Raw genomic sequence first — 17,514 nt, 5'->3', positions numbered from 1 at the left:
GATTCACAAGGTAGTCAATGAAAAACTGGGTGGATGGAGATTGTGCCAGGGGGCACCAGTTTTATGACTTTTTTTGTAACATTAATTAATTCATAATTTAAAAAAACTCGTCAAAAAGTTTGAGAACCACCAGCACAAACAAAAGAGACCAGCTATGTCGACAATGAAGGCCATTTACAATTGAGCATAGAGGTCAGAAAGTACCCTATTAATCAACTATACAATGAATGAGTACAAAGATGTTTACCTGAGATTTAACTTGTGGTTTCACCCATTTAGACCTACTTAACTGCTTCTTACAGATCTCTGAAGTATGCCAAATGAAGTATGCTGTACGAGGATGTGTGAAAAAAATTAACTATACTTCCAGCTTTACTCAACCAGTTTAACTGTCAAGCTGCGTCAAGTGTGGTTATCACACTGGTACAAACAAATATTACATGACAACGATGTGGAAAAAATGGAATAGCCTTTTTTCATTTTTGAAAGATTTCATTAAAAAATGCTGTATTACAGTTTTTCTGAATTGTTAAAACACTAAATCCCAATCTCTGAACATAATTCATAGTGACTTAAACCCATTTGTCAAATCAAGCACTCTTTTTGCTAAACTCTAAACACAAACTTTTCACAAAAAAAAACACATTTTACACTGCAATGCACTTGTTTTATAAATGCTAAACACAGGCAGGCAAAAGTTGAACACAACTACAACACAGTTGTCATTAAGAAAACACAACTCAAAATTCTACTCACTTTTAAGGTATTTTTTTACCAGTTGTGTGGATCGGAAACAGTCTGAGAATGAAGAGTATGAGGAAGAACAGGACACCAGACACGATGTAATTGGCAAAATTTGCAGTTAGATTGCTGACTTTTTACAAAATACAAGTGCTGCTTACAATAATATTGAAAATGTACTATTACTTTCAGTACTTACAGTAAAGTATTCATTATAAGTGTGTGTTTATATACAATAAACATGAATTTTTCTGTAAGCACATGTCCTGTATGTTGTGTTTACAATTTTTTAAGGTAGTGTCTAGTGTTTTATATTTTAGACTTATGTGTGAATGATTTGAAAGCTTAGTTTGATTTTGAGTACAGAAGAGTCGGGGGTTCTGTGAATTTAGTTTGACAATTTGGATTTGTGTTTAAGGTTTTGAGAAAATGAGTGATGGTTTCAAAAATGTGTTTTAGCAATTCAAAAATTCAAAACTGTATGCATGTCAGGCCTGTTGACCCCAAAGGGGTATAATATAATATTTATATAGATTGATAACTCTGCTGAAAACCATCACAGAAATTCGAATGGTTTGGATGATTACTACTATGGGAATTGTATTGGTTTTAAAGAAAAGTATAATGGAATCTGATGGTCTCTAGTGGTAATGTGTTGGGTTCTAAAGGTGGGATGTTAATCCTACACAAAACATTTTTTAATGGTTTTATTGGTAAACAGCTGAGGGTTCCTAATGCATTCCATTAGAATTTGTGATGATTTCTGTTGCTTTATTAGCAAGAAAAACAAATATGAATTGACAGTGGGTTACAGTATTGCACATTTAGTTAAATATTTTTGCCGTTAGTATTATATTAATAGTATATTTTCCTAACATTTCTAATATAATAGACTATCAATATAGACTTCAATTGCTAAACGTTTTAGTGTTTATGCTCTTTTCAGCGAGCCAGGATTAAATGTCTCTGGTCAGCTGGTCTTTTTCAGTAGGAGATAGCCTTGATTTGTTGTTTAAACTGTAGCATGAGCTCATAAATAAATAAAATAACGATGACGTATCCCTATTTGGATTCTTCCTGACTATGTGCGACATTACTGGAAGTGGGAACGCGCGTTTGCACTGTCCACGTGCACGCAACTTTAACCGCAGCGCTACATCTGAAGCAACAGTGACGCGCATCGGGACGATGAGAAGTCCAACGACCTAACATATCCAAACCATCGTGACAACCGGGACCAGGTGTAAAACCCAAGAATAGCACCAACACCGTGGAGTTCAGTACGAAAGCTCCATATAGTCATGTTTACCCTGAGTAATCTTTCTGGAATTGTCAACCGGGCACAAGGGGGCGTGAACCCAAACATTCAGTGGCTGGCTGTAATATATACGCGTGTATTTTGATCATTTTGGCAGAAACCTTCGACGCAGCACAGACCTCCATCTCTAAGGATTTTTGCATATATATATTAAAGATATGGGCCAGTGTAGTTCAACGACATCTGAGAAAGTTCACGAACAATTTAACGAGACCGCGACACTTACGACTATAATGTTGACCGAGAAACGGATTGCTGACATTTCTCATGGGAAACTGCGATCAGAACAGAATGACACGAGGACTCCGGCGGACAGACGACGGCACGGCTGCAACAGTCATGACGACTGTGCCGGGCTGGTTTTTGTGGCGGACCCAACTGGTGGGGTGTGGATAGATAACACCATGGGAAGACAAAGGTAAATGATCGCAAGTGGATAAATATGGCTCTCCATTGCTGGAGGAAGTTCCGTTCCTTCCTGAAATCCATCCGGATGAATAATCCAGTCAACAGTATCTGGAAAATTTGGGATGGTGTGATAAGGATCCGTGAATGCACGAGAGAAAAATAATCCTTTAACTTTTCATTGTACTGAAATGGAAGCAGTATGATGCACTTCTTTGAAGATTTCTTTCTTTCTTTAAAACAAAAGTTTTTAGTTATGCAAATTTTAAGAGGACTGTTTATTACCTACTGTATATGACTCAAACTGATGAATGAAATGGAAAGGCTGCTATAAATCCAATTCAAGACAGTATTATTTTTCATTTACTTTCTTTATATGGTCTCAGGGAAAGAGGCAACTTTAACTTTGTGTTGTTTGTAATTGTAATGTTATTGTAACTATTTAACTTTTATGTAAAACAAAACATAGCATTGAGAATTTCAAACACAAGAATCTGACAAAAGATTCAATTAAAGTATGGAAAAGCTTATGTAAAATGCATGTTTTTGTAAAGATTTAAAACACACAGACGCACCTTTACAGGGATCCCTAGGATATCAATTGGGTGGTGCCCCATCACACTTTGACCCCGTTAATCAACCGGTCACACAGATAAGCCTAATATAATACATCACCGAGTAACACGGACAACATCTTAAGCAAACTCATTTGTTAGGTAAAGCCTGCGAGACGCGTTTGTTTTTTGAACATTTGACATGGGCCAAACTGGATCCAGGCAAAAACCTGAAGTGCGTATTCTCCTCCTAGGCCTTGACGGAGCCGGTAAATCAACCCTGCTTTACAAGCTTAAATACAATGAAAACTTCCACACAGTTCCAACAATAGGCTTCAACGTAGAAATGATTGAAGCAAAGAAAAGCAGGGAGAAAATTGCCCTGACTGTCTGGGACGTCGGTGGCCAGGATGAGATGCGAAAACTCTGGAGAAATTTCTACCAAGACTCGGCTGGAATTGTGTTTGTGGTGGACTCTTCTGATGGTAAGCGACTGGACGAGGCCAAACGAGTGTTGGAACAGACTTTAAAGAGCGACCACCTCAGGGGACTGCCAGTCGTTGTTCTTGCCAACAAGCAGGATATTGAAGAAGCTGAAACCGTAAAGGAGATCACAGAACGGTTTAATTTGAGAAAGATTTGTAGTGGCCGAGACTGGTTCATTCAGCCTTGTTCTTCATTGACTGGAGCAGGTCTGGTGGATGGTTTCCGAAGAATGGTACATTTGGTGAAAATGAAACCCGAGGACAACAACATCAAAGAGACTATGAAACACATCAGATCAAAATCTATGATGTCAATGAAAAAATAGCCTACGCTACTTTTGTAACTTTGTTAATCACGCCAATTGAAGGTATGGATATGGTTGTACTATTTATTTCGATGTGACCTAAAAAGGAAATGTTAACAGGAGTTGCTAAATTGTGTATTTATTGTGAATGTGTTTTCTGTAAGATCACCTCAAAGAAAAATTCAAGATACAAGATGTTAAAACGTTTTTATTTTTTTAAGTCACATTGTTTAAACTTCCATCTTTTATTCTCATTTGTATGTATTTGGGGAGACTTCATTATTCAAATCCACTCCCTTCTTCTAAGCTCAGGATATCAGAAAGATTAAGGAACAGGGCTTTTTCTTGCCTCAAGCTTTTGGTCCCTTGACTGACTTCAGATTCATTTGTCACTGGACTCAGAAGCTCAGGCTGCTCAGTAACAGATGCTGTTGAGTCTTCAGATGGGTTGATCTGAAGAGATCCTGTTAATTGTGATGTTTCTTGCTTTGGGAGCACAACCAGAGGACCTAAAGTGGCAATTTTATGCCAATCTGAAGAGAAAGATTAAGTGTTGTAAAATCCTCCAATGTGCAATTTACCTGGTTTAAGTTTATGAAAAAAAGAGAAACATTAAAATTGTGCCAACCTTTGTTTGAGTCGGTTCCTCTCTTTGACAAACTGCCAGTGGTGTATTGTCTTGACTGTGCAAGGGTTTTTAAAGCTTCTAGTGATTGACCCGGTCGCACATTAAAGAAGAATGCAGGCCCTGCTTTATGGAGAGCAATAGGTTGACTAAGGGGAGGGGTTGGCCTGATGGGTGAAGGCGTAAAGGGTTTTTTGGATTGACCCGGTTGCACACTGTGAAAGAATGCAGGCCCTGGTTTTTGGGCAAGGGGAGGGGCTAGCGTGATGGGTAAAGGCTGGATAGGCTCAGGATCTGCCATGCCTCTTTTGGATGGCTCACAGTTGTTGCACACCTGATCATTTCCATCCACAGACTGCCACCTGCAAGGGTCACAGTTTTTATAAGGATCCAGAAATTTAAAATGAAATATTTAAGGGTTTGCCATTACCTTTTATCAATAAAGGAACATGCACGATTCTGAGAGCTCACAGAATAAGCGGCAGGAATGGCCTTTAGGTAACATGTGATAAATATCTGTGTACACAGTAAAAACCATGAGTTGGATGAACTTAATTACTTGAATTGCCAACATTAATAAACGCTCTGCTCACCAAGTTGCTTGTCACACGGTAAAACCTAAAGGCATCCAATAGTAGGTTTAACTTGTTCCCTTCGGTCCTCTGCAAGAACTTGGAGCGTGAAGATGAATGCATACTGTCTGAAAGACATCTGAAAACAGTCTACAAATCAGCAAGTCACTTTTTAACTTCTATGGATCCATTCAAGTGATGTTGAGTAGAAAAACAAATCATAGCCATTCTCAAACTTGGGCAAAATTGTATGTTACGCATATGGTTTAACTGTAAAAGTCTCATAACATAGACTTTTGTAAAAGCAGGTTAAGTCTAATCTCTCATTAATACTGCATTAAGAAACTGTTAAACTCACCCATTATAGTCTATGAAGGAATACTGAAGCTCACTTTCATCCACATTAGGAGTCGGTGTCGCCACACAATGATCAACAAATAGAAGAAGGGGCAAGTGATTGGCCAAGGTCACTGATGCTTGTAGGTGTATCGGATCACCAAGAAAATAGACATTTGAACCCCTCTCATACTGCCAGTCATCTTTAACAGAATAATACACAAGTCTGTCAAGCTAATATTAGCACAACACCTAATTGACAAACCATACTAAAGTCCACATCTACAACACATCTGCCATGCAGATTGTGTTGGCTTTTATTTGAGGCAACCTACCACTCATCAGCCTGAGGTTGAAGTCCAGAAAATCTGCAGCTGATATAGCGGCAGCATATGGAATCCATGTGGGTGCAACTGCTGCACTGTCAACATTATACTGCCTTAAGAGATTTAAAACACAAGGGTAGAGTAAACTAACATTTGCAGAGAGTAAAACAGAGTAATGGCACCAGCTTACCTCTGGAACTGACACTGAATAGGTATGACGGCACCATACTGGTGAAGTACACCATCAGGTGATGGGAGAGGAGAGTAGACGAGGACATTGGAATATATCAGATAATCATTTGTTGTCTGTTATAAGAGACACGGGTACAGCCATTAAACAAAATATACAGAGGAAAGAACACGATTTATGAGGAGACTGCGCTCTTTTGTTAACTTACAGACAGTGTGGTCCCACAATCTTTATAGTTAGAAACAACAGTAAACTCTAATTCTCCAGTCTGAACAGCTCCACACGATGCTCCAGACACTTTGTTCATCATCGAGTCAGGACCCAACCACAGCTCCTTTGCGTCTACAGGAAGGCCAGTGGCAAACAGATCTGCGTGCATTACGATCTCCATTGATTCTTGTTTGCAACGCACGTCTATCGTTTTCTGGCGTCGTTGAGGAACTGGATCGCTTATTTGAGGTGGGATTGCTGCCTGAAACTGACTTTTCCATAGTTGCTGCTTCGTTCCATATTGGAACGCACGAGGGTTCATGCGAGGGTAACACTCGGCGAGCAGGAATGTCATTAGAAAGACAGCAAAACATAACTTTATTCTTTTGCTGAGCCACATCTGTCCTGCTAAATAATAGATTAAACAGAAAAGCGGTGTTAGCAACAAGTTAAGTAACAAACGCGGTTTTACGTCACCGTTTGTAACGTGCGTTAACAAGAAACGCTACTTGCTTGAGCAATAATCAATCACGAGGCCCGATACACACACCTGATATCGATTTGTGCTCGCCTTGTTTGGTGTAATAGTAACATTTAAATGTAATTCAGGTGTAACCAACATGACATTGGAATATATTTATAATAAATAACTTTATTGTATGAGCATTTAAGTGAAAAACAAAAAAGCTTGTGACTAAAATAAAATGTAATAAAATTGATATTCAGTATTTAAATTTTAACCTGAATTGTTAGGGGTGGTTTCCCCAGACAGTGCTTAAAACCTACGTTTGATCTCTTATTTTTTTAAACAGATTTGCACTGACACATATTCAAATATGTCAGTGCCATTGTTTGCACACCAGTATATATGTTAAGATACATCAGGGCAAGATGTTTTTTTAAATTAAGGCAGCTCAAACATGCATTTTAGTCTGGGACTAGGATAAGCCCTATCCGGAAAACCCCTCAATATAACAAAGGCCTAGTCCTGGCTTAATCTAAGACCTATACAGGAAACCACTCCTTAATGTTGCAATGTATTGTTTATGCATTGTGCTCCTATTAACCTGTGCCAATGAGATCAGCCTGGCATTGGTCATGCAGTAATACATACACAGCTGAGTCATTTCTGACACCCCTGATAGCAACTCTCTAACAATTCTCTGTTTTCTATTAATATTTTATTCTACCATGTCTGGCAATTCTATCACTTAAAGGTGACATATAATGAAAATCTGTCTTTTTCCATGTTTAAGTGCTATAAAATTTGTTTTGGTAAACCATTCTCTGCAAGCATGTAAAAAATAAGTCATTCGCTCCCTATGTGATGTAGGAAGCAGATCTTATTATAATAATACAGCCCCTTAATCTGCACTGTCCAACCACAGCACTGCCTTTTAGTGCAGAGAGAGGGAAAATAATTGACAGCACAACTGAGTTTCAATTTTAACAAACCACCATTAGGACGATCAGGGGGTCTCATTCACCAAGCATGCATACGGACAACTTTGTTCGTGAAATATGCGTTTGGAGGTTTTAACTAACAAATCATGAATCAACAAAAACTTTCATACTAAAATGTCTTCTAAATGTTTGCAAAAATGTAAAATTAACTTAGACCACACGTACGCAATAATCATGAATAAGGAAAAAAATCCTATAATATATATCTGTGTTATATATATATTTTTTCCTTGTTCATGATTATTGCAAACGTGTGGTCTAAGTTGTTCTTACGTTTTTGCATACATTTAAAACAAATTGTAATGTGAAAGTTTTTGTTAAATCATAATTTGTTAGTAAAAACATCCGTACTATGCTTAGTGAATGAGACCCAGTGTTTGCAATTCATCAGCACATTTGCATTTAAAGGGACACACCCCAAAATGGCAAATGTTTTGCTTGCACCTATAAAGGGGCAATTTGAACATGCTATAATAAATTATCTATGCGAAGACTCCCAAATACAATTAAAATATTATTTGTTACAAATATTGATTGTAAAGTATCTAATTAATGAATCAAGTATTTGTGATAATACTAGTTACTAAAAGCAATACACTTAACCCAGACAGAAATCTTTGAAAGTATACACAAAAAAAGTAGAAATCAGTGGGTTTATTTTGGGATATAAAAAGCCTAAGGCAGAGAAGATAGAGAAATAGATTACAATGTTAAAAAGGCACAATAAATTACTAAGTTCCCTCTGCTGTGCCAGATAAAAATACAAAAGCCTTTCCTCCACAAAACTGGAGCATTGTTTACAGCTTCTTAAGGCGTATGTTTAAGTTTGAGGTCTTCAAACATAAAACTGAGAATAGGCTTGTCAAAGGGAGAGTCAATTACAAGATTACATACACATACACGCACACTAAAAAAACAAAAACATTTTAAAAATGAAAAAATTTGAGAGGAAAATGCACCATAACTGAAATAAAGGCCAGAGTGGCAAATGGTTTCAGTTCTTGTTTCTCTGCGTTTGTGGCATGAGGTATTGACTGACAAATGCACAGCTTCGCACAGTTGCCGTTTCCATCACACATCATGGCAGTGGTTTTCTTCTCTCCAGCTGAAACCAACCAAAAATGCAAAAAATAGGTCAGTTAAAGTTCAAATGTTAGATTTAGTCAAGTAATGTTCAATTTTATGTCTAAATCATACTTACCAATGACAGAAGGACATCACAGAGCCTCACAAGAAGGAGCAAACCTTCTGTGTCCTGAAAGGGTTGGTGCTTGAAGATACACCGGTCAGCAGAGGATCTTGTAAGGCATTTTGAATGCAAAACTGCTGAAGCTCAGCTGCCGCCTGAGAAACCTAAAATGTTCAAAATAACACAGCCGTCTTAAAATATGAAGGGGGTTGTTCAATATTCCCAAGCAGAATAAACTTTCAGAATCATCACTTCTAAACACAACATGTTAACTCTATGAGACAACGTATAAAACACTTAAACAAGAATTTCGTATCATAGTCACGCGCCAAATAATGTTTACATTTCTCTAATAAGAAGAATACAGGCCAGCCGCTAGGCTAGAAAACGTTATCCAGGATATTCTATTTAAAACAATAAGTGCCCTTTTACATTCACGTTGCTTGCTGCATTTTAGAACCACTTTAATGTAAAATCAAACTATTTTAATCTAACTAAAAACTAAAAGAGAGCATACTGTGTGAGGAAATAACGGGCTACAGGTCCACGCCCAAGCTGAGCCTAGCGGCTAACTCGCTAGCTTCGCCTCAGAAATAATAAACAAACTAAAATAAATGAAACAAACAGACCTTTACTCTGTTGATGTTGGCTTCAAAGCGCAACTGCTGAACAACTTTCTTCATCGCAATAATATTTGATGATCCAGACATGATGCCTGATATTTCCAACCGATGTGTAAAAGCGAAGACAAAAGCTGTAAGAGGCTAGTTTCCGGTTTCTGGTTTAGTCCGGATGTGCGAGAGCAAAACGATCAGTTAAGGGTTCAGTTCACGAATTTTGTTCTACTATGACGAAGGCTACATTTATGATTATTTATTATTGTGAGTTGACAACGTTAAGTGGTATCTTACTATTGTGTCTGTTTAAGTAACGTTAACATAATTAATATTTATAAGCTTAAAACATTTTCATAACACCATTGCTGTTCGACCTTAATTAATGTGCATATTCAAATACATGGTATTTACGTCACCTACTGGAGATTACGCATACTGCACTGGCAAATCTCACAAAATCAATTTACCTTACTTATTGTCGATTTTTCTCTTTCTGTAGCATTTAATAAAAGATCTTTATATTATTTTTTTGTCAGTACTATAGCTGTAATATGTTGTTATATAACAGAAATTATGCGTTAATGTTTAATTTAATGTCAGTTGGGAGAATGTTAAAATAATGGACATGGAAAGAGTTACTAATACAGTCCAATAAAATGCGATCTAGCCTGTTGTCTTAATAAGATTGGTTTGTCTTATTTGTAAACCACAAATGATTGGTAGACCTTTTCAAAACAATTCCCCCACAGCAACCCTTGAACTATATTTAAGTCCTCATATCTTAGCAAAACACTTTGCCTGAGAGACTTCGTCAGTTTATGATCACGATTTTGGCTTTTTATAAAATTAGCTTGTCTTTATCAACCTGTTTACAATGTTTTTCTATCCAACTGTGCTAAATCATCGGTCCGGTTGCTTTGCTACAATATGGTAAGTTGATTTCATATGTATACGTAGTTTTTTTGTGCATCTCAACTATTACTTTATTTATAGCTATTACTGTATTATGTTAACTATTACTGTTAATATAAATGTAGGCGCTATCTTCCTTACATGTTACCTGGCTTTTTTATTAGGTTGGCAGCCACAAAAGGAAGAAAAATCAGTCGACGAGATCTGCTCAAAGTTAATGTTCACCGCACCTGGTTGGTACATTTTTGTAATGTTATAAAGAAAATCGTAGTTTTATAAAACAAAAAAGTAATATACATTTTCAGAACTAAAAATCTGTGATTTAAAATTGTTGTGTTTCTAAATACAAAACTGAAATGTTAACTATTTAGAGGATCTAATTTTTTCTAAAAAAAAAAAAAAAAAGTTTACATTTTAATGCTTGGGCAAATCTTAATGCGTTTCACAGCACTGACATCATGGATTACGTATTGGTCAGAGTCCCGCCCCCCGCGTTCGGACTGCCCCGCCCCCGTTTCTCTCTGTATCTCTCCTCTCAGCTGCAGTATGGAGTGGTGCTCGTCTATCACAGACAGTGTGAATTTTTGTTAGGTTGGTATACAAAAGAATAAGGGTGAACATATGTCCACTAGCCTATATTAATTTATTAACTTTAAAAATGACTGAAGCTTACTGCAATATGACACAGGCTTAAAAATAGGTTTAAAGAAGACTGTGATTGCATGAACCATTAGTTTTGGCAGCATCCACTGTGATGGTTTCATTAAATGGGCTCTTGAGTAAATTGATGATCATTTATAGTATTTTTTTGATAAATGAACACGTACATTAATTGTTTTTCTTTTTTTTTTGATAAATTATTTTCCAGAGGATACCCAGGGAGCAATTGACAGACTGCTCCGCCTCAGCCAAAAGGCAAAGATTGATTTGATGGATAAAGACACCAGGTCATACATTTTTTTATTAGCCATGTCTCAAATAATGTCGATCTTTTATATTGCTATGATGTCAGAATTCAGCACGTTTTGATGGGTGCCATCAAACACAAAAGTAGGTTTAAGACCTATGAAAGCCTTTTTCAGATTTGTGGTTCCTCAAGGTCCTCCTTGCTTACCTTTAGGCAGAGTCACATGTTGCCTGATGCCCTTTCGCTGTTAGATGAGACAGAATGGGCGAGGGATCCCTTCTTTGGAGTTATGGACACCGGATATGGCCTGCCAAGCCCAAGCAGCCTCATTCAGGTAGACCTCATTATGGATTTTATGCAATACACAATTGCGGAAGATGTCTTTCAACCTAGAATACATTAATTCAACCCTGTGTAGCTAGAGGTGGGTTTTTCTAATCATGTTAAGTCTTATCTTTCATTTATGTATTCCTATGGTTTGCAGATGGCTCAGCGAATGGAAGAGGTGCATGCCTCACCAGTGCATGCCCCACCAACAAGAGAACCAACACCACCCTCAGATGGTGAGAAGACAGAATAATAGTTAAACATGAATTGCGATGCATTGCCATAGCAACACCCATCAACATACATGTGACCCTCTCTGTGAAATCTAGGCTATAGTCTGGATATAGGATAGTCTATAGTATGTATGTTCTCCCTGTCTCAGCGTGGGTTTACTCCAGGTAGTCCCCACAGGCAAAAATCATGCTGGTTAGGTAAACTATACATGTCAAATTGCTCTTTGCCCAACCTGTGTATAAATCCATTTATTTGTCCTCTCCAAGAATATAGCTGTGGATGCTGAAATAGCATGAAGAATGCATAAATAAAGAATTGATTTCCCATTGATTTCATCTTTGACAAGGCCTTACTCAGTCAATATTAAAGATATCAAGCTTATATTTTCACAGAATGTTCTTTACATTATACAGGATGCTTTTGTATAAAAATCTCTAAATCACAAAAATTACTTAAGCTAGGTTTTCACAGAGTGGGCCACACCTTTTTTTTCTATTTATTCATAATCATATTATTAGCAATTTTAATAAGATGCAAAGGAGATGGGCCAGTGAAAGAGACGAATATGTGACTGCTGACATATTTGTGAAGCGCTTTCTTTTTTACCTAGGCATCACAGCCAGCCAGGAGTTGATCACTTTGACTGAAAGAGCACCAGTTATAATGTCTGAACCAGAGGTACAGCTGTCAATCACTCACCTCCTGACATAGTGCTGTATATGATGCAATCAATTTCTGATTTGACTTGATGTGAGGGCATCTTTACACTGCATTAAAGCAACACTATGTAGTTTTTTTAACTTTAAATAATGTCTCTAAAATTATTTCAGTGATAGAACAACTTTTAACTGAACAAATTGTACTGTTGCTGCAACCTGAGCAGCCTCCTAGCTGCTACAAGCACACTCTGATAGTGGCGGTGGAGGGTAGGAAACACAGCCCCGCCCCTCCCCCTGTCTGCAGAAGAGTGTCTGATACCAGGCACTGTTGCGCTTTTCAACCACATGGGGGAGCTGCAAGTAATTTTTACATGGAAACTACATAGTGTTGCTTTAAAGTGGTACATACCACAAAAACTTTCAGTTACACGCAAAATATTTAGTCCAAATTTCACGAATAACTTTTCACACATACAGTACAATCGACAGAAATCAGAGAGTAAAAGAAGATGAAAATAGGAGTTTAAAGATAGAATGTCACAGTCCAAAACCAAATCAAGTTTGAAATCAAGTTAACCAGAAAATTGTCGTATCTGTTTTCTCAGTTTGAAGGAGAAGAACTACAAGAGTCTAACATGATCGACTTTTTGCTGGAACAGACAGATTTTTTTCCTGAAGGTGAACAAATAGGTATTTGTCAATGCTTAGTCTATGCTTTGTGGTTTCTGTCATGATTTGTCTTGTCTTTTTAACACGTTTAAATAAAAGTTCATTTTAAGTTTAGATTTGAGAATAGGAATCTTTTCTGCAGGAGAGGAAGAGAGACCATGGGAAACAGAGAAAGAGCAAATAGAGGAAGAGGCAGAAGAGGTCAGAGAGCCGGAGGTTCCTGATGAGAGAGAGCAAGAAAGGGCAGTGCTGGAAAGAGAACTAACACCATCCGTCTCTCTAGAGCTGTATGTTTAGTGAACTACACTTTAAAAACACAAGTTTAGCTTATTTTTACTAAGCTTTCAGGTCGTTTAGAAAACCAAAGATAATAAAAAGGGATAAAATGTGATCAGGCTTTTGGTTGGATTGAAAATTTGAAGTCTAGTTTATATCTAAGTTTTTTAAATATTGAGTCATCTTTAAATCAGCATTGATCTATCCATTTACAGTACTGTGAAAAAGTTTTAAGCCACCATCACCAGCTTTGTTGTTTTAGCAAAGTTTTAAATCCATCCATATTTCCATATTTTCACTCTTTTTTAAGATACAAACAGAACATACAGGAAATATGTGTACAAAATTAAAAACAAAACAATTTTCAGAACAATTTTAATTTTATTTAGGTTTAAGAGATCCTGCAATTGCTCAAGTGGAAGGGGCGTTTACCTTAAATACTTGACACTTCAGCCTATGCTGTTTTTAATACTACACACACATTTCCTGTATTTTCTGGTTGTATTCTAATAAAGAGACTGAGAAATAATTATATATGATCACTATACAATTGCAAAAACAACAAATCTAATGGTAGCATGGTGGCCTAAGACTTTTGCACAGTACTGTAATTGGGTTTTTATACAACTGACTTTTTCCAGCTTTCAAGGCAAAAAAACTAAAATAACTTTTAAATTATTAAACCTATACTTTAAGGTGGCACTAAATGTGAAGTTTATTTCTCAGGGCTCAAATCACTGGCTTATCAAGCAGGGATGTTGTCCTACTGCCTGAGGAAGATTTGAGTGTGCCCATGGAGATGCCTGTTTTAGAAGAAAGAGAAAAGACCCCGGAATATGTGCCTGTAACTTTACCATCCCCTCTGCTTGATGAGGAACAAGAAACAGGTATCGAGCCCAGGCGAGAGAAGAGGGTCCGAGAGGAGAGCCCTAGTCTTGAGGTCTGTGGTTTTCATAACAACCCATTGGTACACATTGTAAAGTGCATCATCATTTATTATATATACAATACACATTTAAATTAAAAAACAATACTTAAAAAATCACACAATCAACAAAGTCAGTATAGCCTAGTAAAAGTGGTTTTATTTAACAGGTGTTCGTGAACATCTAAATACTTTTTATTGTGGAAATGATTATTAAACAGTGTTGCTTAATTCATTATGGCAGACTGTGAATATTTCTACTATGTGGCATGGTGTCACCATCATCAGCTATTACAAAATATAAAAAAATGATTGCATCATTTGTTATTTTAGATTAAAGTATTTATTACCAAACTATACCTATGTCTCCTTACAGCCTGCCACAGCGAGCCCTGAATCACCTGAGGTGAAGAGGAAAAGGAGGAGACAGCTGTTGTTCATTGATAAAGATTTAGTGATATCTCAGGAGGAAATGAAGGCCCAGATTGGTGATGTGAAAAAAGATACAGTGCCATTGGTGAGGAACTCTTATTTGGATAGACATGGGGTCATTTTACTCATAACATTAAAACAAGGCTAATCATGATATGTCCCCCTAGGCGGATGTTCTTATCAAACTACCATTGACGCCGGACCCAAAAACACTGCTCGTAAAACCCTGCATGAGTAAGCAACAATGCAAACATTCATTAGCTTTAAAATTTATTTGTGCAAAATTTATTTAGCTTTTTAAGCTATACATTCACCCAAGCATTCAGTCCAAAGTTATAGCAAAAGGTTATTATAAGGGATGCACGAATACAATATGTGCCAATATCAATGTTCAATTGCTAGATGTGTTTTTCTGACCCTTTTGATTGGCAGGATATAATCTGCTCTGACCATTGGCCGGTTTTAATCAATCAGCCGATGTCTGATAGTGGGAAAAATGTTTTTTTATCTGCCGATACCATTTATAGGCTCATATATATTGATGCATTCCTGGTTTTAATATTTATAATATTATGCTTAAACAGGCCTTCCATCTGAAATCCTGATGCTATGGAACCAAGCAGCGGTCATAAAGCCCATTCTTCCATCCAAACCCCATAGGGTGGTTCCAGTAGCAGAGGAGATACAAGAGAAAGAGGAACAAAGAGAAGAACTGAGAGCGCTAGAGCAGGAAAGAGAACTTAGCTCAAAGGAGGTAAGCGTTCTTATCATTTTTGTTAGCTACAAAACACCTTAGCAGCCACTTAGTAAGGTCCTAGCATCCACATGAACCGCCCTAGCAATGCTCTAGCATCCACTCAAAGCACCCTAGCAACACCATAGCAACCAACCAGTACACTCTAGCCTCGTTTCAGTTAGTTGTTAACAAGCACCTTGGTTTGTTCAGAAATACTGTAACCAGTTCAATTTCACAGTATACCATTCAACTGTTTCACCAAAACCCCATTCATACAGCACTTTGATCCCAGAAAATCTGCATAAAATTGACAGAGAGCCTTCTAACTGATCTTTGTCTACCAAATCCCAATTTAACTATTGCAGATTCCCAGAGAAATGGTAGAGTCTGACCTCTTCCAGCAAGAAACTCCAGGTAAAATATCAGAAAAACCTTTAACAGTGGATTAAATTAATGATATAACATAATGCATGGCAAGTTTTGTTGATTTATTTACTCATTGTTCACATTTCAATGCATTCGAAGCCTCTTCTGTGGTTTTGGAGACGACAACTGATAAGGATATTTCTCCACTTGAGACACCTGAAATTAGACGGTGAGATATTAGAGGGAGAGGGACAGAGATTGATGTCAGTGGCAATTGCGGTGTTGGATGAGTTTCACATTCATTTCCTGCATAATTACTATGGTGGCTGTTAGTAATTCTGCTGTGTGATTTCATATGGGTTTAGATCGCCTGTTTCAGCAATTCAGTACACTCTAGAGGACATCCCAGAAGAGAGGGTTCCTGAAATGAGACAGGTTACAATGGATATTGATGAATCTTTGAGGTATATCTGACAGGCATAATTTTTTTACACTATTGTTTTAAAATAGCATTTTCTCAATGTTTTTGTTAAGGTTTATTGTATTTCTTTATATTTGCTTTAATGAATTTGACTTTGAAAGGATTTCAAATGTCCTAATTTATTTTTGAAGGCCACCGGCTCCTACTGAAGATTTGGTTACCTTCCACTCTCTGCTGCCCCCTCAGGCTAGCCGAAGAGTTGTAGCCCAAATGTTTTGGGAACTGCTAGGTAATTGTGTAACAACATACTTACAACAACCAAATCCTCACCCCTAACTTTAAGAAATGTCTTATTTACTCCCACACATACTTTCTGGAAAATAGTGATTTATATTAGAATTTCAGCATTACATTTCTTTTAACATTTTAATTTATAAAAAAATTAAAAAGCTATTTTAATGATGTTGTGTTTACAGAAAAAACAGTCGCAAAGCAGGTCATAGTGCAACAGGATGAGCCTTATGGTGACATCATCATTTCACAGGAACAGCAGTCACTGATTGAATGAAAGCTGGTGATGATCTGCCTTTATTCTCGGGGAAAAAAAACAGGAATGGTAGGATATTTTCATGTCACTTATTAAATAAGTGTTCAGTGTTTTATTTTAGAAAAAAAAACACACACACAACCGAGTTCTTAAGTTGTGGTGACTTTTTATTTATTGTATAACACACACAACCGAGTTCTTAAGTTGTGGTGACTTTTAATTTATTGTATAACTAAAAGCTTTATTTTTGGTTGTATTTGTTGGTAGTATATTTTATACTCCATGATCAACAAGTTTAGTATTTTAAGAAGAATGAAATGTAACTTATTGTTAATTTATAGCTAATTGTTTATTTATATTCACTAGTTTTGTGATGATAAAATTTTTATAATATATTTCTATTTTTATTATTATAAAATTGAATTTCGTTCCCTGTGTTGTGTAACTATTTTACATACATTATTGTGGTATAAAATGTATTTTCAGACGCTATACTAAATATGCAATATACTGCTAGTTTTATGAAATAAGGTTTAATTTAATAATGTTTATTGCAATAACTGTTAACATTGCCTTAGTGTTTTTTACTAAATGTTCTTAAAACTTCATGTGGACCAATAAAAGTTTTGTATATTTCTATATATTTGTATACCATTGTTCACCACTTAAGGATAAAATGATAAAAAATGGCTTTATAAGGATAAAATATTGCAGTGACTGTTGACATTGCCTTAGTGTTTTTACTAAATGTTCTTAAAACCTCATT

The 17,514-nt window shown here is 36.7% G+C and overlaps 4 protein-coding genes across 4 annotated transcripts; 2 read left to right on the top strand and 2 right to left on the bottom strand.

The window, feature by feature from the left end:
• Positions 1-1,917: 1,917 nt before the first annotated feature.
• Positions 1,918-4,066, top strand: arl14 (ADP-ribosylation factor-like 14). The gene has a single exon (XM_065268997.2). The coding sequence runs from the start codon at positions 3,221-3,223 to the stop codon at positions 3,827-3,829; it is 609 nt and encodes a 202-aa protein (XP_065125069.1). The 5' UTR covers positions 1,918-3,220; the 3' UTR covers positions 3,830-4,066.
• Positions 4,067-4,073: 7 nt separating this feature from the next.
• On the bottom strand, positions 4,074-6,574 carry zp3b (zona pellucida glycoprotein 3b). The gene is made up of 8 exons (XM_065268987.2): positions 6,066-6,574; positions 5,858-5,973; positions 5,677-5,780; positions 5,364-5,544; positions 5,027-5,144; positions 4,864-4,949; positions 4,437-4,795; positions 4,074-4,341 (listed from the first exon to the last, which is right to left on the bottom strand). The coding sequence occupies exons 1-8, from the start codon at positions 6,465-6,467 to the stop codon at positions 4,088-4,090; spliced, it is 1,620 nt and encodes a 539-aa protein (XP_065125059.1). The 5' UTR covers positions 6,468-6,574; the 3' UTR covers positions 4,074-4,087.
• Positions 6,575-8,170: 1,596 nt separating this feature from the next.
• gng5 (guanine nucleotide binding protein (G protein), gamma 5) lies at positions 8,171-9,515 on the bottom strand. The gene is made up of 3 exons (XM_065268979.1): positions 9,350-9,515; positions 8,733-8,884; positions 8,171-8,636 (listed from the first exon to the last, which is right to left on the bottom strand). The coding sequence occupies exons 1-2, from the start codon at positions 9,428-9,430 to the stop codon at positions 8,759-8,761; spliced, it is 207 nt and encodes a 68-aa protein (XP_065125051.1). The 5' UTR covers positions 9,431-9,515; the 3' UTR covers positions 8,171-8,636; positions 8,733-8,758.
• Positions 9,516-10,395: 880 nt separating this feature from the next.
• On the top strand, positions 10,396-17,033 carry LOC135747431 (meiotic recombination protein REC8 homolog). The gene is made up of 17 exons (XM_065265968.2): positions 10,396-10,482; positions 10,698-10,840; positions 11,118-11,196; positions 11,370-11,490; positions 11,641-11,719; positions 12,328-12,395; positions 12,982-13,066; positions 13,188-13,332; positions 14,048-14,261; positions 14,623-14,763; positions 14,846-14,912; positions 15,263-15,432; positions 15,780-15,828; positions 15,940-16,009; positions 16,146-16,244; positions 16,393-16,490; positions 16,678-17,033. The coding sequence occupies exons 2-17, from the start codon at positions 10,708-10,710 to the stop codon at positions 16,767-16,769; spliced, it is 1,710 nt and encodes a 569-aa protein (XP_065122040.2). The 5' UTR covers positions 10,396-10,482; positions 10,698-10,707; the 3' UTR covers positions 16,770-17,033.
• Positions 17,034-17,514: the final 481 nt, after the last annotated feature.

The sequence above is a fragment of the Paramisgurnus dabryanus genome, chromosome 6, assembly GCF_030506205.2.
Source record: "Paramisgurnus dabryanus chromosome 6, PD_genome_1.1, whole genome shotgun sequence".
Taxonomy (NCBI): Eukaryota; Metazoa; Chordata; class Actinopteri; order Cypriniformes; family Cobitidae; genus Paramisgurnus; species Paramisgurnus dabryanus.
Note: the sequence above shows the minus strand (reverse complement) of the source record. Positions and strands in the feature narration are given on the sequence as shown.